Below are 24,940 nucleotides of genomic sequence, written 5' to 3'. Positions count from 1 at the left end.
TGTAATGCTGCACTTCAATGACCTTACTATTTAGCAATGGAATTTCTGCTTCCCACCGCCATTATAACCTGAAACTACCTTCTGTTCAGTTAGTAAGAGCATCCCTGTGTCGATGGAGGAATGCTGCTGCTATTTGCAGGCCAAGCAAGGTAGGTTTTAAAGTACAGTATATGAAATTGAAAGATAACTGAGAATTCTTACCGCTATCCACAGCTTCAACTTCCCGATCAATTGCATCCCGGATCATTAAAGGATGGATGAAAAACTGTGCCCACCTGAAGCAGAAAATCATTGTAAATAGAAATTCTGAGTTTGATATAAAATTAAGATCAATAATAAGAAAGTGTTTTTAAATGGTCATATGACCTGTTTTGACATGATTAATTTCCCCCAGCTGAATTCTATGCAAATCTTAAGAAATCTCAATTTTTTTATGCTTCAGTATGAATTTTTTTTTTGTTTTTTTGTTTACATTTATATCCCGCCCTTCTCCGAAGACTCAGGGCAGCTTACAGTGTATATTGCCCCAACTGTGTAACCATCCCGGCTTTTCTCTAACAAAAGCCCCAGGCATTGGAAGTCCTATTTAAAATTCTCATTTTAACGTTTACAATTATCTTCCCTGTAGAATTTGACATTGAATAACTCACAATATTCCACTCTTCAGAATAACTGTCTTCCTATCTTACAGGCAGTCAAGTCATGTCCTCAAAACCCTTTTTCTCCCGAGAGTCCTCTCAACCTCACTGCTAAAGATCAGTGGCACAGATCTTACCATTTTGAAACTAAATGTGCACGAAAGATGTAGTGTAACTCTTAAATTTGCTTGACTTAATAAAAAAAACTCCCCCTCCCGAAGCACTCTTTCTAGTTAATGTACATAAATATCTTTGTGTCACTGCCCTGACATTTATATCTCCCTTCTCTTTTAAGTTACCCATCTCTGCTACACAGAACTGCTTACTCATTTTAAAAATCTCACTACAATAATTTTTGTAAGCTTCTGAAGCAATAATTTCTATATTTATTTACAGATCCATGTATTCTCAACACATCTCATCATTAAAATACTTTTTTAATTTACGGTACTTTTTTCCGCAGTTTATTTAAAAACTTTAAGTAAAAGTAAACTAGCGTAGTGGACAGTTTAAAATAGCTAATATTAAATACTTTAACTGAAATGTAGTGTCATTTCGCTACATTTTGCAGCTGAGTTACCTATCAAGAGCTTCCCTGAAATACTTTCTCTGTACATCAAACTGGAAGATGGTTCGTTCGCAATCTGTTGATGCATTGTCACTTCCACCATGTTTCTTCAGAAAGGCATCAAATCCATTCTCATCTGGATACTTTGAACTACCCATAAAAACCACTAGGGCAGAATTCAAAATAGGAAGGAAGTTATTAATCCTAATAGACAAACATATAAATACCATAGACATTAGTTTTCTTTTCTCTCTTCACCACCATTAAGAAATATAGTTGTAAAGTGTGATGCCTCATGACTGCATTGCCCAGCAATGACAATTCCAGAAGTCCCTGTTGCTATCATAACCCCAGGACTGCATGGGTTGTTAAATGGAAAGAGGCAGCAGTCCCAGGGGGTTGCCTTAGGAGGACGCTGTGTAGCACCACAGGCCGTAGCCAAGCTCTGTGGATGGGATGCACTACCCCAGTGGTCACCAACTGGTGGTCTTGTGGATAAGATACACTACACCAGTGGTACACGTGAAAATGTTGGTGGTCCGCAGAAAAATTATTTGCATTTTTTTATATTGCACTAAATACTATTTATCTTTTTAAAAAAATCATATTAGTGGTCCACGGGATTTAAAATTGAGTTTAGTGGTCCCTCAAGTCTGAAAGGTTGGTGATCCCCGCACTACACTACAGAGTGTGGGCAGGCAGTAGAGTGTTACAGAGTACAAGATCCCTGGGATCTCAAATTCCATAGCTGGATTCCTCTGGATAAAAAGTTGTGACCTTTCTTGCTAGCTTCCACATTGACTTTGCTTATGGGAAGATGGCAGGGAAGGCCCCAAGCAGCAATCAAGTGACTGCAGCTCATTCTGAAGTCACAACTGCAAGCTGGAAACCCAAGCACCTAGTTCACATGACCGTGCAACTTCATGGACCAGTTGTTAAGTCCGTCATGTTCAGAATTGTCGTAATTTTAAACAGTTACTGAACAAATGGCTGTAAGTCAAGGACTGCTTATAAGTAATCAGTCATGCAAGTAGATCCTTTCTTGTTCTGTGCATTCATATGCACAACAACACAACTCTTCTATAGGCTTTCCGTGTATTACTTAAGAATAATCTATAGAAAAACAATATCCATCTCTACTTATGACGATTAAACACACGATTAAATTAAAGTTAGTCATTGTAACTAATAACTAATTAGTTAATAGTCATTAGTTGATACAGCAGAATTCTGAGAGCAGCCATTGCGTAACTGCTTGTTTAACACAAATTTACCCAAATGATTTTAATGGCTATTTTGTTGATAATTGAGATTTCAGTAAGATTCTATATCTAGTTCTGAAAATATGGAAACAAATAAGTAATGCACTGACTTGACAAAAAATCACCAAAATGGGAAATTATATAATTAAAATTGACTTGGCTAAAAACAGTTAAAGGTGACATTTAAAGCAAAACATACTATGTTCCAGAAAATGTGCCAGCCCAGGCAGCTCATCAGGATCAGAGAAACTGCCGACACCAATACAAAGTGCAGCTGCAGACTGAAGAAAGAGAAATACAGAAATACGGAGAAATATTTAGAAAAACATCTTGGCTGCCATATAAAACTGTGAAAATCCTCCATTAAAATAAAATACTTAATATATTAGACTTTCCAGTAAAGTTGCATCTACCTAACATTTCTTAGAAATAAAAAGCTTGCATGACTATGCATGTTCCTTACCTTAGTTCATTTTTATGCATGACTAGGTAAATCAGAGGGGGAGGGGGAACTAAAGTGCCTAGATGTTGTAAATCAAGGACTACCTGTATTACAGTAAAGGATAAAAAGAATATATTTACAACTTAAATATAGTTTTAAAAGTCAGAGTAGTTTCCGAAAGCAAAATAAAAGCAAAAAAATTCTTCCTATATATTCAAGCATTTCAACACATTCCATTATAACTTTGCTATGACTATTTTCATATTATAAAACTGTATCAAATTGTGCTGTTTTCATGACAATTTTTCTTCTCTTCATTTTGCAAACATGAAGATTAGCAGCATCTAAAACCAGAACCACACTTGCAGATGCACCAGCCTCAACTGTGCACACACTAGCCTTACTAAATTTTGGGTTGCGTTAAATGCAACCTAGCATCAATTTAAAATTCACACTACATCACAGATCACATTGTTAAAACTCACACTAACTGCAATCTACTTGTGAATTACACCAATACCTAAAGCAGTTTATGGCTATAATCATTACTCAATCCAAATTAATTATACATACCTGCTTTTCTGTACAATTTCTTTTCCGAGTTTCATCTTTATCTGTTAGCTCTTCTAATTCACTATCAGGATCTAAATCATCATCATAATCACCACATTCATCATCATAGCCTTCTTGGTCATCTTCTATTTCTGCTCCAGAATCATCATCATCATCAGTTTCTTCTTCGGAGTCACCTTCATCTTCCCCCTCTGAAGATACCACACAAGGGCTACCATCTGGGTTATGCAAGTCCGAAATCAGCAAGGCACATAATCCATTTTTTAGTTTGATGTATCTAGAAAGTTAAACAGACATCCAACTAAATATTCTTTTCAATGTCTTTGAATTAAAACTAATTGTGTTATTCCTGGTATGCTGTGTCTTTGCAGGGTCTCTTTAATGAACTATTGGATCAAACAAGACCTAAAATATTCATTTGTTTTTAAAATACATTTTATGTTATAATGAATTGACTCTAGAATGGACAATGTGGCTCACCCCACCGACTATTAGCATACACTACTCCACAGAACAGTTCAGATTATTGGTACTCTTATTATGGGCTTCACGCAAGAATGAAAAATACATACTTGCCTAAAATAAGCTCCAATTCTGACAGTGAGTTCCACTTTCATGTCAAATGCATGTCATATTCAGGAATCATTTATATTTCCAAATTTTCTTGAAAACATCATAGCAAAGTATACTTTTGAGTTATATGTCGTTTTCATCTCAGATGCAGAATTTTTCTGTAACTTAACAATTTAAGCAGGATGTTTTATGCCCAAACATGGCTCTGAATTTCTGGGGACAAATCCAAATCCATGGTTGGTAAATTATCTTGAGTGGTAATAAATCAAGAATCCACATATTAGATTGGATCGGAACCACATTAGTCCTATCTAGCATCTTGTTACACAAGGCTGATCAGATAGTTCCTTTAGTGACTGTTTGAAGTTACAACAGCACTGGAAAAAGTGACTTACGACTATTTTTCCGATTTATGACCGTTGCAGCATCTCCATGGTCCGGTGATCAAAATTCAGATGCTTGGCAACTTACTCGTATTTATGACATTAGAAGGGTTCCAGGGTCACGTGATCTGCTTTTGTGACATTCTGGCAAAGGCAAGTCAATGGGGAAGCCAGATTCACTTAACAACGCATTACTAACTTAACAGCCGCAGCGATTCACTCAACAACAGTGGCACGAAAGATCGTACAATGGGGCAAACTCACTTAACAAATGTCTCAGACAGAACAGAAATTTTGGGCTCAGTTGTGGTCCCAAGTCGAGGACTACCTGTCTTCGAGACTGCTCACAAGCAAAACATGAGCATCATCTGCAACCTGCCGCTGAACAAAGGATCTAAATGCTACAATTTGCAAGTAACTGAAAGACCAACCCTGAATGATTTGTTATCCCCCTCCCTTCCTTGTCTAGTAGCTAAAACTACTGTGCTGACCACACACACACACACACACTTCTTTTAGGGCAATGAAATGGTGAGGGTGGCCTTCAGCAGAGAGCATCAACCTCTCACCTTCTACATCAGGGGTCCCCAACTTCGGCAACTTTAAGCCTGGTGGACTTCAACTCCCAGAATTCCCCAGCCAGCTTTGCTGGCTAGGGGATTCTGGGGACTAAAGTCCACCAGGCTTAAAGTTGCCAAGGTTGGAGACCCCTGATCTAGATCTCTCCAAATAAAATCAGACTACCATCGCTATCAAGCCATGTTGGCTGTGGGTGAGAGAAGCTATGGTTCAAGTCTTCTGGACCAGTGGTCACCAATGAGAAAAAATTTTGGTGGTCTGCAGAAAAATTATTTGCATTTTTTATATTGCACTAAATACTATTTATAATTTTTTTAAAAATTCATAATTAGTTGTCCTCGGGATTTCAAATTATGAATTTAGGGGTCCCTGAGGTCGGAAAGGTTGGAGACCCCTGTATTGGACGACCTTCTGGTTAAAAAAAAAGCAAGCTGGTCACTCCAAGCCACCCCACTCCATCCCACCCGCCCGTGTTTGGCAGCCAGGTGTAGAGCAAGCATCTCGGGAGTACCTGTATTGTTTGGGATCACTGGGGGATTTAACGATCTCGGAATCGCCCAAGTTGGGGCTAGGCTCGCAGGCGGCGGCGGCGCCTCCGCTCTCCGCATCGGCTTCTTCCTGGACAGCGCCGGCCTTGGCCCCGCGGCTGCCCTCCGAGTCCTCGGGTTGCTCAGGGCCGCAGGCGGACGAGGCCTTGGCTCTACCCGGCATGGCTGTCAAGATAACTGCGGAGGAGCGACGCACGATGGGCCTGAAGGGGAAGGTCTTCCGGGGCCCGGCTAGATGGTCTCTCAGGCCGGCACGATTCCGACCGCGGAAGGCTCGATCTATTCGCAGCGGACTTACTCCCGAGCAACGCCGCGATAAAGCGGAGAACACTTTCCGCATCCGCCGCGGGCCCAAAACCCGGCCGGGCAGTTCCAGCCAGCAAGATCAGAGGCCGGCGCTGAGGGCTGAACGCACCGGCTGTTCTCCAATCAGAGCGCCAGGTCCTTGCCCACGTGATTCCCGCCAGCCAATCCCGAGGTCTCTCGGAAAATCGCTTCTCTGATTAGATACACGGATGCGGAGGAGGCGGGAGCAGAGCCAAACGTGGCGGCCGAGCCGGTCAGAATAGAACGTTGCTTTTTTGTGCGAGTGTGTGACGTCCGTCCTGACGTTCGATCAAGACACGGGAATTCTTGTTAGTGCCAGCAGAATTGGGTGTAAGGGAAAACGGTTTGGGTTACTCTGCGAGGTGGATCAGCAGCTTAGATGTATTTTGAGTTTGTCGGACAGCGACTCCCGGCGTTCCGCACTCATTGGTTGGGGTTGGTGGGAATTAAGCGTCCATCCACATTTGGGAGACCTTTAACTCTCTAGAAAAGGACATTTTTCCTAGGTTTCTTATACTGGGTTCTTGTACTGGGTATAGTACAGGTAGTCCTCGACTTGCAACAGTTCATTTAGTGACAGTTCAAAGTTACGGTAGCACTGAAAAAAGTGACATGACCGTTGTTCACATTTACGACCATTGCAGCAGCTTCATGGTCACATGATCAAAATCCAGTCGCTTGGCAACTGATGCATACTTATGACAGTTGCAGTGCCCCGGGGTCATGTGATCCCCTATTGCGACCACCTGGCAAGCTAAGTCGATGGGGAAGCCAGATTCCCTTAACAGTGTTGCGAATTTAAAAACTGCGGTGATTCACTCAACTGTGGCAAGAAAGGTTGCAAAAGGAGGCAAAATTCACTTTCACTTAGCAAGAGAAAGGCTGGGCTCAATTGTCATAAGTCAAGGACTACCTGCAGAAGTTAACGTATTTGTGGACAAAAGTGGTGTGTTGGCAGATGTAATGGATGGGGCAAAGACGGATGAGCAGCATGAGATAGCCAAGAAGTACCTCTCTGATCCCACCTGCAACTGAGCATTCAGTGTTGCCTCTCATATAGTGTAAAGTTGTAAAGAAAAAAAAGTGCAACGGTGGAGAGTGGATAAAAGCTTTCTATTTCCATATAAGATTGGTGTACATAAATTTCATTAACTGTCACAATTAATTGTAGTTGAGAGAGCCCTTGACTTACAACAGTTTGTTTAGTGGCTGAAATTAAAACAGCACTGAAAAAGGTGACTTATGACTGTTTTTCATATGACTGTTGCAGCATCCCCATGATCATATGATTAAAACTTAGATGCTTGGCAATTGACTCATATTTATATGGCTGCAGTGTCCTGGGGTCATGGGATCACCTTTTGCGACCTTCTGACAACGTCAGAAGGGAAGCCAGATTCATTTAATGACTGTGTTATTAATTTACACTTGCATGAATTCACTTAACAACTGTGGCAAGGAAGGTTGTAAAATGGGGCAAAATTCACTTAAATATCTTGCTTAGCAACAGAAATGTTGGTCCCAACTCAAGGACTACCTGTATTCAGATGCAGATCTCTGAGGATCCTGCCTCCCTCCCCCCTTGCAGATCATCTGACTCATATTGAAAAGAGTTAAGCAGTTAACATTTAGGAATCTGCACCAAATGCTCAATTGTCTTAATAACATCATTACTTTAAAAGAGATGTGACATTCTCCACCTTTATTAAAACATACCTATGAAAAAACATATTTAAGTAAACCTAAGCTATCTGCAATCAGCCATCCTATTGTAAAACTGTAGCCGGGATTTAAACACTGTTTAACTTTCTCCATCATTTAAATGAGTTGTTTTGCGAAGAAGAACACTCTTGATATTTGGCTTGTTCAGACTTGACTATAATCTAATCTAGAATCTTTCAATATATAAAGTGATAAATCATTTCCCCCCCCCCCCCAGCTTGGCCTATGATCAGTTTTATATCTACTACACTTAGAACTGAATGTAACGAGATTTACTCCTGAGTAGCCTAAGAGGCAGTACTTTTGTAACCTTTGGCAGATTTCTGGTTATGACTTAATTGGGAGACCACCCAATCTGCAGGTTAGATCAGGAAGAATCCCAGAAGAAGTGAGTGAGGAACCTTTTCCTACTTTTGTGAAGGAAACTTTATCAAAATGCCCATGAAGTTATCAGAAGTTGGGTCTGACTCAAGAGTTTACTTCTGGGATACTGTTAATAGAATTGTTGCTTTGATTTCATGGAAATTTATTTTCAGCTGCCCCGGTTGTGTTATAACACCTTCATGCTGATATTTATTGTATTTCATTTTCTCTTTATTGTGCTTTGAACTGTTGGAAGAAATGTCCATCTGGGTTCAGTTCCAAGTCGGGAGAAAGACACTGGAAACATGGAGGCTGTTTGGAAAGATGATTTAATGGGGGACAGGACCACATGGTTTGAGGTCCTGGGCAATTGAGCACATGGGTGAGAGAGAAAGAGAGATTTATACCTTCTCTTGGGCTTTAAACTTGCTTCCTGTTCCTGTGGCAAGGACATGTATTCTGATTGGTTGTCAGATTCCATGGGGCCATACAGGGGTAACTTTGTAGGCTGTCTTGAGTCCCAGGTTTGGTTGAATCTTACTGGATGATGCAATCTTCCCAGGTGCTATGTGGTGAGATGGTAGAGGGCTAATCCTATACCTATGTCCTGAGGGTGAAGGTCTTTTGTCTTGTAGATAGGTTGGCACCAGTCTTTCTGGGGCTGTTAACAAAAGTGGGGGCTGATTTCCAAGAGCATGTGTCTCCTTTTCTCATCCAGAGAGGTATAACATTCTGCCTTTTTAATATTTCCTAGAATATTTCGTTCTTCTAGGAGAAGGGTGGGTGTTAACTTTCTACAGAACCTGGAATGCTGGGCAGGGAAGCAAAATGCAAACTTGAAATTATCACTACTGGTGAAGGGGCTACAACAAATGCTAGAAATTATGCTAGGCATGCTTTCCCTGCATAGTTCTAATCTATACCAAGAAATGTTTTCATATCAGAAACTCAAACCTTGTCACTTTTCCCAATTTTCAGCATCATTTTTGGATCAATAAAGGGCAGTTTTTATAACAAATCAAATTCTTTACCTCAGGGATTGAGATTGATCTAGCAAGTTTCTCTTTCATAGGTGATACTTGAAAAATAAGTACCAAATCCTGTGGTGGTAGCCATCTGTAGAATTCACATGATTCACAGCCCTAACATGGTATATAAATTGTAATATACTTAACATTGTCTGAATTTTCTTGTTTATTCTACCTAGCAGCTTTAGAAAAGAATTTTACTCTGGAACATAGCCATACATTTGAAAGAATCTCCTACTTACTATTTGGATAGATTATTTGTGCTCATCAGCAACTTAAATTAATAAAATAACCTGTAGTTACCAAATAACATTTTATTTTGTCAAAAACTTATCAAGAACAACAAATACACTACAAGCACTTTAAATCAGTATCTTGTAATATATCATAAATATACAAGAAAATAAAACTTTTTGTAATGATACCAAATTGAGAAAAAAAGAATCACAGTTACTGATTTTTTTTACTTACTTTCCATACAATGGCTGAAATGAAATGAATATTGTATATGTTTATGCAAATATGTATAATTTTATTTAGATTACCAGAGTAAGCCTCACTAAATACAGTTAGTTTTCTTCTGATAATGGTGAAGAGAACATTGAACCTTATTTATAGCAAGACTCCTTATATCGCTTAATAATTACCACTGAGTTCAGTGAGACTGATTATCAAATAATCAGAAGTATTTGGGGACTGAGTGGTGAAATAGGGTTGGAAAGACTGCCAAAAAATGAAATGAAAGAAATGGAGCAATCCAGCATCTTAAAATTATTACTGCATGTGCTCATAATTCTGTTACTTGCTTCTGTCTTTTATCAACATGCAGCCAAAGTTTATCTTTATTACTGCTAAATGCTACTATTTATTTAACTGTATTTCAATCTTAGCAGTGACTTCCAAAAAACAGGTCCAGAAGTGTTTTGAGTTCATGTTATCTGGCTCAATTTTTAATAAAATTATTAGAAACACCAAGCATAATTCAGAATGGTTAACACTATAAAATATTAAATCTTAAGATAAGTTCTCAATGAAATGCTAGCACTTACAGCCACTTTTTATTTTATTCATGGCACAGAATATGTTACAGGATTTTTGTGGAGACTGAACAAATGTACTTACAGTAGTTCCACCAGCACAGACACATCCCTTTCTAAAGACAGTAAGTGATGAGAAAACATTCCTGCATCAGAGAAAAAATTCCTACTGATTTTTGAGGCACTAACAGGAGCACTTCTGCTGCAGTGGGGGTGGCTGATAAGTGAGCCGCATATTCTTCCCAGCAGTAGCCTTTGAAGCTTCTGATTCCATGCTCTCTGACATCTTCTCACAAATGATGTCCACAAGACGCTCAAAGACCTGTCTCACGTTGATATTCTCCTTGGCACTGGCTTCAAAGTAATCAAAACCTAGTTTTTAAGTAGACAGATCAGTTATCAGCTTATCCCAGGATTGTACTTCATACTACTATAGAGTTAAATTTTCTGCTCAGTTCATAAGCAGATGGTTTCTTACGAGAATAACACCGCAAGTTCAGAGGAGGTAAGATAGTTTGACATTGTCCTACAGCATATAAAAAGAAAGTTTCTGAAAGCATTTAATCTGTTAATGGTCTAACTGGGGGTATGTATTCCGGATTCTGCCTACTTGGGTTCTGCAAAGATTTCCACAAGAAGCTCAGTAGTCCATAAAGCTATTTCTATGCAACATAAAGATGTATTCTGAAAATCCTCACACTACTAAAATATAACTAATAAGTGATTTTGAGTTTGAAGTTTTGCTAATAACATAAGAAACGCCTTTCCAAATCTTATGGGGATTCTTAATCATCCAGGTCATGGTTGTCCCAAAGGTGTTTTTTCAAAAGGTAATTAAACTTTCTTTGTTTTTCCTTGAAGACATTTTGCTTCTCATCCAAGAAGCTTCTTCACTTCTCATCTTCTTCAAAACTGAAGAAGCTTCTTGGATGAGAAGCAAAAGTTTAAAAAATGGATTAAATACATCTTGATGTGATTTGGAAAGTCCCAAAGGTGCTTTTTCAAAAGGCAACTAGACTTTCTTTGTTTTTCCTTGAAGGCGTTTGCTTGTCATTTATTTATTTATTTATTTCATTTTGTCATAACAATATATGTAGGTATCATACAAAAAGATTATATAATATATAAACACATATATGAGTATCCAAGAAGCTTCTTCACTTCTTATCTAAGAAGCGAACCTTTGCTTCTTGGATCAAAAGCAAAATGTCTTCAAGGAAAAACAAAGACTAGTTGCCTTTTGAAAAAGCACCTTTGGGCCTTTCTAATCACATCAAATACACAACGTATGTATTTAATCCATACGTTTTTTTAGGAAGCCAAACAATTAACAATCTTTTACTTCCTCATACTTCTGGGAAATGCATATATCAACCATTGAGTATGCTGTGATGATGTGGGAGATCTCTGGGTTAGGGGTCTTTTTTCTCGTAGAGCACAATTGGTTTGTCAGATATATCTTTGCACCTGAATTCTCTTGTGCTTATTTCCCACTTTGCCTTTCTATAAATGTCCATAAGTAACAATGATTTGTGTGAGAGGTATAATCATATTTAGTAGCAGCTATGGTAATGGGACCAAAGCACAGTACATACTGTATCTTTCCTGAGAAACGAATTGTTACTAAAAAGTTTAAATCCATGACTTACAGGCTCCTAGTTCCTCACTAAAATATTAAACAATAGCAATTACTTCGTTGAAAACCTACTGGTCTGTACTTTGTGATGTTTGAAATGTGACCTGAGAGCTATCTTTGAATTTACACATTTTGTTAAACTATAACATTTAATCATGTATGGTAGGATTTCACAGCCACCTTTATCAGTGAAATGATTTTTAGGATGTGTCTGGTGAGACAATGAATATGTGACTAACTTTTTTCTAATTGTGCTCCTACATTCTTCAAAGATCTGAAACAGTTTGACATCATCTTAGGCCTATAAATCCTGCAGGTGGAGTGGAACACCTACAACCAGTTGTTATTTGTCATATAGATATACTGCTGATAATTTCCTCCTTATTTCAATGTGAATATTTACCATTTCTATTACTTTCCTAAGAATGCTGGAGAAACAGCTGTTATAATTGCCAGGATGCTGACATTCCTCAGGCCTGTTTTGTGATTTGAATCTTGCCAGCGGTCTTCAGCCAAAGCTGATCTGTATCTTTTAAAGTCTGATCATCTTTTAATCTTCCTTGGTTTTGCATTCTACAGTGCATTCACATTTCTCCGATACAACTGTCCTCATATTTCATGTATTCCTTCAGTTCTTAGTTTTAGAAATTATCCTTGTTAAATCAATGGTAGGATATTGTGCAAATCCAACTGTACTTTTTGAATAAAATCACCTTATTGGGGAGGTGGGTGCCCTATAAATTTAATGAAAAATGAAATAAAGTGTATTTAAGCAATCTCATGTTTAGTCGGGTGTGTAAATCCAGAATTTATTTTTATGTGAGTCAACGTATTTCCATTCCAAGTCTGCTTTCCTGATTACCTATTTGAGTGACACTGTAATCTATCTGCTGCAATGTAGCAGAAAGACAGTGATAAGTATCTGGACTAAGATCCTGAAGCCATGACTAGAATAAATAACAGCAACAAAACCCTGCAGATACTAAAACCTAGTTCCATACAATTTAAACATCAGAGTACACAGTGAGATTGAATGAGGGGTTATGTAATGAGAGAGAAAGGAGAAGTGTTTTTAGAGTAACAGTTAAGACCTGAACCTTGATACAAACTGAGATGTCAGAATAGAAGCATAAGCAGAAAGGCTGGTATAGTCATAATGGCACATGAAACGCATCTGTTTATTAATAAGTATACGGGACAAGGAGAGGAATATGAAAGGGTAGGCATAAAGCTTAATCTGAAAGGAAAAACAAAGCAGGAAGAAGGCATGTTGTGAAATAGTAATGGCGAAAGGATTCATATAGGCCTTGAGTCAAATATTGGAACTGGAAAACATTGCTAATTCAAATTTCATGTTTAGAGGAATGAAAACCTTAGACACAATGACAGACACATGGCTTTGAGATTCAACACTGATTTGTCTCCTGATAATAAAAAATAAATAATATAGTTGGAAAAGCTGGTAAAGATGAGATGTGGCTATAGGTCGGAGGGAAGAAAGGGAGAGGAGAAGGGGGGGGGGGGAAAGAGATAAGGTTGATCATGTACCCAACTGATCAGCCAAATGTTTTCCTTTTTCAATAGGAATAATTCTTTCATCCTCCATATCACACTTATTCCCAACCAGAATAACTTGTGCATTATCCCAGGAATACGTCTTTATTTGAGTGGCCCTGAGGAAAAAAGTAAAAGATAACAATATGATTTGCTGTGAATTGTAGTTACAGAAATCCATCAACCTCAACACAACAGCAACAGCTTGAAAACAGCCAGTGTTGTTACCAAGATATTGTTAATATTATTACAAAGTATTTCGTTCTAGAAATTCCCATTGCTTTACCTGTGAGCCAACACCTTAGTATTTGCCTATAAAATTAGCCTAGATGCTGTTCTTAAGCTAGGTTCATTGGAAGAGCTCTATTGTCCAAGCTATTCTGCAAGTTGATGCAGGTTGTTCTTATGCTGCTCCAGCTAGCAGGCCTGCAAGCTTTCCCTAACACTCCTGACTCAAATAATTGATGAAATATGCCATCATATGGAATTTCATTTATCCCATTTAGATTCATAATGCATATATTAAAAATAAAGGGGAAAAGTAGATTTAAAAGATGTTTCACTTCAGTACTCTTTCTTTTTTCTATACTTAGAAAATAACTTGTGAACTTGAAACACTAATGAAAATGCTTAGTTTAGAAGATATCACAAAAGCAAAAACACCCCCTTTTAAATCCAGCAGGGGGAGCCAGAAGATTAAAAACATGGATTAATTCAAGTAAATCACATTGCCCTGTAATTCTAATATACTTCAGTTAGCCCTGGACAATTTTTACCTCATTAAACAGACCCAAGTTAATGGAATATTTCCTTATTGTTGTTAGTTGCGAAGTTGTGTCCAATCCATCGTGACCCAATGGACAACGTTCCTCCAAGCCTTCCTATCCTTTACCATCCTCTGGAGTCCATTTAAACTCATGCCTACTGCTTTAGTGACTCCATCCAACCACCTTGTTCTCTGTCGTCCCCTTCTTCTTTTGCCCTCAATCTTTCCCAGCATTAGGCTCTTCTCCAGTGAGTCCTTCCTTCTCATTAGGTGGCCAAAGTATTTCAGTTTCATCTTCAGGATCTGGCCTTTCATCTTCAGGATCTGCCTTCTAAAGAGCAGTCAGGGTTTCCTTATATCTCCTCCTATTTATATTGTCAAAATCTGAGTCTTTGAGATTGCTGATGGAGTTTGATTTCTGATTTAAAATTATCACGTATGATAATTCATTTATTCATTACCACATGCATGATAAAATGATAGAATTAATTTCTACAATTTTTTAGTTATCAGTGGTCAATCCACACTGAGGCTGTCATATAAAAGCAGTCTCAGCCAGTCGTATGCATTTTTTTCAGCACATCTGCTGAATATTCACCACTAGCCTTGCTGATAGGGCCTCATTTAAATAAATGTTGGAATAATGATAACCAATCTAGGAAGAGCCAATGGAATTTTGGTTGCATTTCAGCACCCATTGGTAATGAAATGAGACTCTTAAGCTTCATACTGTCGTGTCCCACTCCTCCACTGACGGCCGGGTCAGGGAAATCCGAATCAGGTGTGCCTCTGCAGCTCTGCCAAAGTCCTAGCAAAGTCCTCAGGGCAGGCAGGAGACCAGAAAGTGAGTTCAGCAAGATATGTTTAGACTTTGCCTGACTCAGAGAATGCCAGAAAGCAGATCCTTTATATAGGCCATGGGGTGTGGCTCCATGACTCAGCACTTATCCAGGCCTGCCCCTCCCTTCCTTCTGTTGCCTCCGCCAATAAAGTCTTCTGACGTGAGGGTCACTCCAATCGGCAGCTGTTGGTAATTGACCTTCCTCAGGCTCACATGCTGTGGAGGAGGGGGAGGGGTCTAGTTGCTCCGTTTGCCTGGGCATGGAGCCAGAGCTGGGGGCTGGAGATACTTGCTCTTCTTCAGCCTGTCTGGGCATGGAGCCAGGGCTGGGGCCGGGAGATGCCCCCTCCTCAGCCTGTCTGGGCATGGAGCCAGGGCTGGGGCCGGGAGGCATGCTAGGACATTCTTCAGCGTTCGGAAGCAGATAAGCAGACCCCGGCTGTGGTGGTGAGATCGGACGAGACACAACACATACTTCAACAGCTCTAAATATAATTAATACCATAGCTAATGTTGATGGTGAATTTTCCCACCTTCAATCCTATACAAACTTACCTGAGAATAAATATGGAACTTCAGAAGTGCTTACTTCTGAAGAAGTCATTGAAAATTGCAGACAATTTCATAACACATTTAGGTTTGGATTTTTTCACAGCTACAGTTTGCAGTTGCATGTTATATTCATATTATCTCCAAGATGGCGCCGACGAAGGCTGCCTCGGTGAAATGCTCTCTAATTGTTTCTTTATTTCTAATTGTTCTCTGTGATTCACTACGGATTTCCTACTCACGAGACCATCTGCTAAAAATTAAGGAACATTTCTTTAAGGAGCAACTTTCTTTAATCTCACCCCCGCCTGTCTTTACAAACATGGAGGAGATTCTAACACAGGAGGAGGCAATTCCCACGGAGCCATGGATTACTAAAAAAACCAAACGACGGAAACGAAGGAAGAGGGGTAAGCGATCTGGGATCTTAAGAACTCGCATTAAAACTCCTCTGCCTTCAATTTTCCTAACAAATATACGCTCACTTGCAAATAAGATGGATGAAATACTCCTCTTAAACAAATACTATTCTGATTTTCGCAATTCAGCAGTCCTATGCTTCTCTGAAACCTGGTTAAATGAATCAATTGAAAATAGCAGCCTGAACATTCCAGGATTTCAGATTGAACGATCAGACAGGATTCCAGAAACATCTGGTAAAAAGAAAGGAGAAGGCTTATGCCTATATATTAATAGAAACTGGTGTCAAGATTTTAATATAATTTACAAATTCTGTGACAACAATTTAGAGACTCTAATTATCAACTGCAAACCTTACTATTCGCCTCATGAATTTTCCTCATTTCTTCTAATTGCTGTTTATATCCCACCACAAGCCTGTGTAAACAAGGCATTACGAACTCTAGCTGACCAAATCATGGAGGCTGAAGCCAAACACCCTGATTCACTGGCCATTGTTTTGGGAGATCTAAACAAGGCAAACTTAAGGAAAGAGCTACCAAAATACTTTCAGCATGTCAATTGTCCCACCAGAGGCAAGAATACTCTAGACCATTGCTACACAACACTAAAAGATCCTTATCGATCTTTACCACGTGCAGCTGTAGGACACTCTGATCATTGCATGATTCACCTTGTACCTGCTTACAGGCAAAGACTTAAAGCCACAAAACCAATAATTAAATCAGTAAAGACCTGGACGGAGGAATCAAAATTAAAGCTGCAGGCATGTTTTGACTGCACTGATTGGAATATTTTTAAAGATACCTCTGCAGACCTGGATGAACTCACAGATACTGTAACATCATATGTCAGCTTCTGTGAAGACCTATGTGTACCTACAAGGAACTTGCGAATACACAGTAACAACAAACCTTGGTTTACACCTAAACTTAAGCAGCTACGACATTCCAAAGAGGAAGCCTACAGAAAATGTGATAAAATGCTGTACAATCAGGCCAGAAATGCACTAACAAGGGAGATCAGAGCAGCAAAAAGAAGCTATTCTGAAAAGCTAAAGAATCAGTTTTCAGCAAATGAACCAGCAAACATGTGGAAAACTCTTAAAAATATCACCGGCTATGGCAAACCTCCTTCCTAGGCTGAAGGTAATCAACAACTGGCAGATGACCTGAATGAGTTTTACTGCAGGTTTGAAAGGAAACTACAGCCACCTATCTCCACAACCCCCATCTCAGACACACCAACAACAGCCAAGCCTCCTACAACTGACCCCATTTCATTGGGTTCACAACCCCTAGTGATCACAGAAAAGGAAGTGCAGGACCTATTTCACAGACAAAAGCCAGGAAAAGCTCCAGGCCCAGACAAGATAACTCCTTCTTGCTTAAAAGTCTGTGCTGACCAATTGGCCCCCATCTTCACCCATATTTTCAATAAATCACTAGAGATGTGTTATGTTCCTTCTTGCTTCAAACGCCTACCATCATCCCAGTGCCAAGAAGCCCACCATCAAGGAACTGAATGACTACAGACCAGTTACTTTAACATCTGTAGTCATGAAAACCTTTGAAAGGCTAGTGCTTTCCTACCTGAAAACCATCACGGATCCGCTGTTAGACCCTTGCAATTTGCATACCGAACAAATTGATCAACAGATGATGCTGTTAATATGGCTCTGCACTACATCCTACAACATCTTGAGTCTCCAAAGACCTATGCAAGGGTCCTTTTTGTAGACTTTAGTTCAGCATTCAATACCATCATTCCAGACATTCTTCTAACTAAGCTAAACCAGCTACAGGTACCGGAACAGACTTGTAAGTGGATCACAAGCTTCCTAACAAACAGGAAGCAGCAGGTGAAGCTAAGCAAGATCACATCAAATACCTGTACAATTAGCACAGGGGCCTCCCAAGGCTGTGTGTTCTCCCACTTCTCTTCTCTATATACCAATGACTGCATCTCCAATGATCCATCTGTTAAGCTACTGAAGTTCGCAGATGACACAACAGTGATTGGTCTCATTCGAGACAATGACGAATCTGCATATAGACGAGAGGTCGAACGACTAGCCTTGTGGTGCAACCAAAACAATCTGGAACTGAACACACTCAAAACCGTAGAAATGGTGGTAGACTTTAGGAGAAACCCTTCCATACTTCCACCTCTCACAATACTTGACAACACAGTATCAACAGTAGAAACCTTCAAATTTCTAGGTTCTATCATATCGCAAGATCTCAAATGGACAGCTAACATCAAAAACATCATTAAAAAAGGACAACAAAGAATGTTCTTTCTGCGCCAACTCAGTAAGCTCAAACTGCCCAAGGAGCTGCTGATCCAATTCTACAGAGGAATTATTGAGTCTGTCATTTGCACCTCTATAACTGTCTGGTTCGGTTCTGCAACCCAACAAGAAAAACACAGACTTCAGAGGATAATTAGAACTGCAGAAAAAATAATTGCTACCAACCTGCCTTCCATTGAGGACCTGTATACTGCACGAATCAAGAAGAGGGCTGTGAAAATATTTACAGATCCCTCACATCCTGGACATAAACTGTTTCAACTCCTACCCTCAAAACGACGCTATAGAGCACTGCACACCAGAACAACTAGACACAAGAACAGTTTTTTCCCGAAGGCCATCACTCTGCTAAACAAATAATTCCATCAACACTGTCAGACTATTTACTGAATCTGCACTACTATTAATCGTTTCATAGTTCCCATCACCAATCTCTTTCCACTTATGACTGTATGACTATAACTTGTTGCTAGCAATCCTTATGATTTATATTGATATATTGACCATCAATTGTGTTGTAAATGTCGTACCTTGATGAACGTATCTTTTCTTTTATGTACACTGAGAGCATATGCGCCAAGACAAATTCCTTGTGTGTCCAATCACACTTGGCCAATAAAATTCTGTTCTATTCTATTCTATTCATACTATAGCAGAGATATAGTTAAAGTAATGTTAAGACTAAATATTAACTAAGGTTCTTTCCACACTAAGAGAGAAATATTATGCATCATAATATATACTAAGATGTATTGGGGCAGCCATTTCATGATTCAACATTCCTAGTTATGGTCTCAGATTTTATTTTAGTGCAAAAATTATGGGGAAATAAAAAAATGTAGAATATGATGCTGCAAATGCCTAAATTTTATGTTTGCAGAATATAATAAATTTCTTCTTGTTGGCTCTGGGAAATTGTAGCAATACAAAAGTATAATCTATACAGGTTTCTGAAAAAATGTACAGACACTTTCTCCAATTTGATCAGCTCACTGGCACATTATATCCCACTCCTGTGCACTGGTTATGGGTACTTAGCTATATCATACTGTCCCACATTCCATAGGGCCAACCATATCAAGGGTAAACATTTCTGGGCTTTGGCTTCACTAATCTCTCCAAAACGGGGGACAATGAGTTGCTTCTCTTATCACACTTAAAATAGTCAGGGCCTTTTCTAAAGGGGAAATTAAGTCTTTCAGGTAACTGGCTGTATCTCCAATTAATTTGTATCAACCCATTTTATATAGTTGGGGAGGCAAAAATGGCAGTGACATGGAAACACTGCTAGTGTACATTTTCAAAATTTAAACTGCTAGTGTACATTTTTGTTACAAGACACTTTCCTTTTTCAATGGCTATGCTCAATACAATAGTCACTCGAAAAGCAGAGTTTCTCCTCATTATCTTATACTTCATTGAATTAGGGAGGAATCTACCTGAGCTGGCTTTGGATATTATCTTTTGAGTTCTGCATGCTGCCCTGACAACGCCTGACACGGCGTTCCTGATTGCCTGGGTTACTGGCGTGGGAGTTTCCAGTTTTCCCATTGGTTGAAGTGATCTGACAGCCGGTATAAAAGGGCTGTCAGCTGTGTTACGTTTGCCGGTTTTTCTTCTGTAGTTGCCATGTTAGCCTGCTTGAGTTATATTAAAGAGTTAACCTTCTGGTTAACCTTCTGGTTAATAACCTTCTGGTTAATAACTGAAGCAACCCTGGGTCGCCTCAATTATTACCCCTTTCTGTCTCGGACAGAGCACTGGTGATGAAGGTGGGATACTGAGGCGATCGGCGAGCTGAGTCCGGCATGGCCATGCTGATATAGTGCTGCCACAAGTCATGGGCGACGAGACATCGCAATTTAGGCAACTTCAGGGTGTTAGTACCGGCTGTCATAATGGCACCGTCAACATTCGCACCATTTGACGCTGCCACTGAGACGTGGGGGGCATACATGGAGAGATTCGAGTGCTTCTTGAAAGCAAACGATTTTACCGATCTCTCCATCAGCCGGAAGCGGGCACATTTCTTAAACTCTTGCAGTCCTCAAGTATTTGCGACTGCCAGGGCATTACTCGCCCCTCAGCCCATCCACACAGCGCCCTGGGAGACATTGAGAGAGAAGCTGAGGGGGCATTACGCGCCAGCCCCATCCCGAATAGCCCGCTGTTTTAAATTCCGGCAGACACTCCAGGAGGTGGGAGAGATGGTTAATCAGTACGTGGCTTCCCTCAGAACTGCAGCTCTTGATTGCGAGTTCCGGGACCTGGAAGAGTCCCTGTTGGAACAGTTAGTCTGCGGGGTAAATGATATGCGGCTGCAGCAGTGGCTTTTAGAGAAGAAGGAATTGACTCTCCAAGCAGCCCTGGAAAAAGCGCATGCATCGGAGATGTCCAACAAGTCGACTGCTGACGTTCGCAAGTTCCATACCCCCACTGGCCAAACTGCGGCCATACATTATGAGGAGACACTCTCATCTGAGGGAGACACCGACGAGGAGGCAGAGATTAGCTGCCTAAAGGCTTCCGTCACCAGAAAGAGGGGTGAAAAGAAACCACCCATCGCTTCCTGCCTCAGTTGCGGTGATTCCCATTCCCGCTCGACTTGCTGTTTCTGGTCAGCTATCTGTCGTTGCTGCGGAAAATCAGGAATGCCGCATCCGTGTTGTCAGGGCAGCATGCGGAACTCAACATTATCTTATTGTGATTTTTTAAAAAGCTTCAGTTTAAGTAATGGTTCCTGCATATCTCTACCAATGTCATCTTCCTTAGGCTGCACACTTACCTTCTTTTCAGTATCTTAGTAGCATTTTGCCTGTTTGCAATATGATATTTGTATTAGTCTATTATGTGTACACAGGTTTATGGCATTGATCAATCAAACAAAGGAAATTAGAACAACATAACCTGTAAGCCATAGTTACCTCCTTTGCATTTCCAGGTTTCCCCCCACTGAGTAATGAGATGATTAAATTGAGCAACGAACGTGGCCTTTTCTCTCATTCCTTCCCATTTTTTACTTTTGGTATGAAATGAGGTATTCAGCACTTCTTCGGAGCAGACTGTACACCTTGAACTTTTCACAGAGTGATGCAACTTGTGAAGTGCCTGTTCTATTCACATTGAATATGTTTTAGCCCTTGACACTTTCTCGCTTTACAGGTTTTTTAATTAGGTTATTTTTTTCATCTTGTGTTCAGCTCCTGAATATTGCATTCCTACTGATGCTAGTGTAAATAGGCCAATGAGTTCGATGAAGATTTAATAATGCTTAGGGAAGATGTAATGAACTCAGTGGGATTTGAGTTAGTCATGATTTATTGAAATGCCACTGATTCCATTGGGTCTAATTCTGCTTAACACTCAGGACAGGGCCACCTTCTGCTTAATATACAGGACAGCCAAGAGCCATAATTTTGGTAAAAATGCACAAGGAGCTGGAGTATAACCTAGAATAGGAGTCCCCAACCTCTGGGCTACGAACTGGTACCAGTCCGTGGCCAGTTAGGAACCAGCCTCACAAGCAAGCAAAGCTTCATCTGCGCATACGCGGGATCTAGGTAGAGCACAAAGCCATACCTTCTGCCCCCACTTCCGTGGAAAAATTGTTTTCCCTGAACCGATCCTCGGTGCCCAAAAGGTTGGGGACCACTAACCTAGAATGTTACATTTCATTCCTGTTTGAATAAGTGGGGTTTGTTTCTGTCTGTATGTGTTTAACCATCTTTAGCCCATTTTGAGACTTTCATTACAGTTTCAGTGTTTCTTCCATTTATGTGAGATGAAACTGACCCATCAATTGTATTGGCAACCAAAGCTGTAAAAAGATAGGGTTGGTGGGACTTTGGGACTCAGATTACCACAACCTCACCCACAGCCCTGAGGCAGCCTTGAAACATAAATTAATAGTTCTAGTTTTGAAGGGGTGTTTCTTTTCCGCTCCCTATCCAAGAGTTCTCTTGCAGACAATCTAGGTTGCCTCTGAAATGAGCCCGGGGATGACCCAGCGATAACCCACTCCTGTTGGCCTGAACAGCCTGTGGTGGAAATTCCACGCCCATTTAGTCATTCAGCACAGTGCCTTCATGGCCATTTTGACTTTGGTCAACAAGAGACGGTAAACACCTGGCCTTTTTTTCTTTGCACTGGAATAACAAACTCTCAGAGGATTGATAGAGCTGTCTACTAGCAATGCTGCTATTTGACATGTGTATGTGATATGTGTATGTGCTACGCATATTATAAAGCATGAAAAAGATGTAACACAGAGACACAAATGTGGAATGGAGGGATGAGATAGAGAAAGTTTCTTTGCATGGTCATAAACAATTCATAGAGAAGAAGAAAGGAATGAAAGATCCAGATGCACGAAAGCACCAAGACCCCTCTGGTTTCATTTCTTCCGCCATTTAATTCAAACCAGTTCTTCCAATCATTTGCCAGACTTTTAGTAGGGGATGATGGAGTGGTATCATTCTCAAAACAGGAAAGTTAGAATTCAGACAACCTCAAGATGGCACCATCTATGAAATCATTTCATAGGATTATCACTCTCTTGCAAGGATCAAAATGCCTCTCAGAAGAAGCATCTAGGAATAAGGCTAAGAAAATAAACAATAAAATTAAAGGTTGAGCTCCCAACCATATTCAACACACATTCAGCCCAGCAACTCGTGGCTGGTTTTCCGTTTGGGACATGAAGTGGAGATGGGAGGAAAGAAGCTAAGGAATCTAATAGTTGCTCCCTTGAAATTATCCCCCATTGAATTGTATAAGAAATGTAGTCTGGCAGTTACACTACAGTAAAGACAGTATACCTTATACCTGTAAAGGTTTTTTTGTCTCGAGTGGGAAAAGCACAGTAACATGGCCATAACAAAGAGCTGTTAGAGAATTATTCTCTTAATACACAGTGATTTCCCCAATTCTTGCATAATGAAAATGCCGTCACCCACGTTGCCCTAAAACGTGTGAATTTAATTATGCAGTTTAAGCTGACAGATCCTTCCAATAATATTGCATGCTGTTTTGCTGACCTAGAACCATGCTGTTAAACTCACTGATGGGAAATGTTTGACTCCATCTGACCGCGTCACAGAGGGCAGTAGGCATATGATCCGAACTGGCACAGTACAAGTTTGCTACAAGAAGTAATTCTCATTTTATGAAAAGACGTACATTAAAACCACTCCTTGAGGTATGAAATATTGCAGGGAGATGTGATTCAAAGAGCAAAAAGGCTGTCAACTGCCTAGGAAGTGTTGTAGTGTCACAGAGTTAGGGTTGCCATTGTCTTCCTACCACACTGATAGCTGTCTGAAGACCAGAAAGACAATGGATGAACATTCCCTATTACCATATCCCTAGGATCCCTCATTGCCTTTTACATCCTCTGCTGTCAAGGAGAGAGAGGAGGACTTATTTAAAAATAATTATGCAGAAACCTTATCATGGAAATTATATATGTGAACTGAAGTTGAACAAACCTAACCAAATTAGCATTTTTGGGTGCTAGAAGTGACTTAGAAGGCCGAGAGATTTTCATGTCCTCCCCACAGAATGCCATGGATTTGAGAGTATTTTGTATAATTTTATGCAGAACTACTCATAATTATATTATGATAATTCTATGGAAAGGAATCTAAACCATCAAATCCAACAATTTATTCATGAAGAAATGCAAACTAACCCCCCTCCCCTCAAGAAATGAGTGTCTGGAGGACATCTTTAGGTAATTGTTTCACTTAACATTAGTCAGCCCCATTGATTTTAAGAGGATTTTGTCTCTAATGAATGATGCAATATTGCACTCAACTTCTACCCAAGCCTTTCTGGTCCATGAAATGAAGGTGTATGTCTGTGTGTGTGTGTGTGTGTGTGTGTGTGTGTGTAGAAATAGAGGTAATTTTTGCATTTCAAATAGCTGTAAGTTTTCACTCACTCCTGAGAGATGGGCAGCCATATAAATGTGATTAATATGTAAATAAATTGAGATCAAAGTGAATAAAACCTAGATATATGTAAATCTGAAACATCCGTATGCTGTTATCTATGATAAACAATATTTCACAGCATTCATGATACATTTCAAAATATGGACGTGCTTGAGAAGAACAATATTTTATTCCACCCATTTTACTGTGGTTGGTATCTTCACCCGGCTGACACCAATATATATCCTTCATAGCCCCTGCATGATTCTAATTTTTAAAACATTTATTTCCATTCTAAAATAGTAAACTCCAGTTTCTACTATTATCTTTATTTCCAGAAATGTTTTGGATCCTACACGGTACCATCAATATTCTCCACAAGTGAAAATGGCCAGTGGTTATTATGGCCCGGTGCTTTTTCTGCAAAGAAAAACGGCAGATTTAGAGCTACCAGGATCATTCTGAGGAGACTGGCTAGAGGGGAAGGATCACTTCCTGGAAGCAGATATTTTGATGCCATCCATGTCTAGACAGCCATTTAATTAAGGTCAATCTGTGCAGAATAACTGACCGCTTGGATCTGAGTGCTGATTTTACTTATTTAGAGACTTTAAGGTGGCCCTACTTGGTAGCTTACGATGTCTAGACTGAAAAGCAAGCTTTGCCAACGAGACTTGACATCTAGATACATCTTAGAGGTTCTGAAATGTGGAGTTCATTCATTCCAGGATTTTTGACTAATGGAAAATACACTTTTCCATCTAAATCTAAAATGTATTCAAGTATATTGGACCACCACCAAATGTTTTGAATCAGAATTATATTCAAAGAAATGTTGTGGCAGTGTTTGAAGGTTGGACAACATACTGTCACACAGATGGTAA

The 24,940-nt window shown here is 39.8% G+C and overlaps 2 protein-coding genes across 2 annotated transcripts in view; both read right to left on the bottom strand.

Annotated features, from left to right (window-relative positions):
- Nucleotides 1–5,975, bottom strand: part of NRDC (nardilysin convertase) — a 29,279-nt gene extending 23,304 nt beyond the window's left edge. Inside the window, exons 1-5 of the mRNA XM_058174430.1 lie at nucleotides 5,530–5,975; nucleotides 3,484–3,760; nucleotides 2,668–2,749; nucleotides 1,219–1,372; nucleotides 202–275 (exon numbers count right to left, since the gene is read on the bottom strand). Coding sequence (XP_058030413.1) covers nucleotides 202–275; nucleotides 1,219–1,372; nucleotides 2,668–2,749; nucleotides 3,484–3,760; nucleotides 5,530–5,906 — 964 coding nt within the window. The 5' untranslated portion in view covers nucleotides 5,907–5,975. The remainder of the gene's footprint in view (nucleotides 1–201; nucleotides 276–1,218; nucleotides 1,373–2,667; nucleotides 2,750–3,483; nucleotides 3,761–5,529) is intronic.
- Nucleotides 5,976–9,421: 3,446 nt separating this feature from the next.
- Nucleotides 9,422–24,940, bottom strand: part of RAB3B (RAB3B, member RAS oncogene family) — a 70,607-nt gene continuing 55,088 nt past the window's right edge. The window contains exons 4-5 of the mRNA XM_058178265.1: nucleotides 13,228–13,352; nucleotides 9,422–10,415 (exon numbers count right to left, since the gene is read on the bottom strand). Of these exons, the coding sequence (XP_058034248.1) occupies nucleotides 10,228–10,415; nucleotides 13,228–13,352 (313 nt within the window). The 3' untranslated portion in view covers nucleotides 9,422–10,227. The remainder of the gene's footprint in view (nucleotides 10,416–13,227; nucleotides 13,353–24,940) is intronic.

Source organism: Ahaetulla prasina, chromosome 3 (genome assembly GCF_028640845.1).
Source record: "Ahaetulla prasina isolate Xishuangbanna chromosome 3, ASM2864084v1, whole genome shotgun sequence".
In the NCBI taxonomy this organism is placed as follows: domain Eukaryota; kingdom Metazoa; phylum Chordata; class Lepidosauria; order Squamata; family Colubridae; genus Ahaetulla; species Ahaetulla prasina.
Note: the sequence above shows the minus strand (reverse complement) of the source record. Positions and strands in the feature narration are given on the sequence as shown.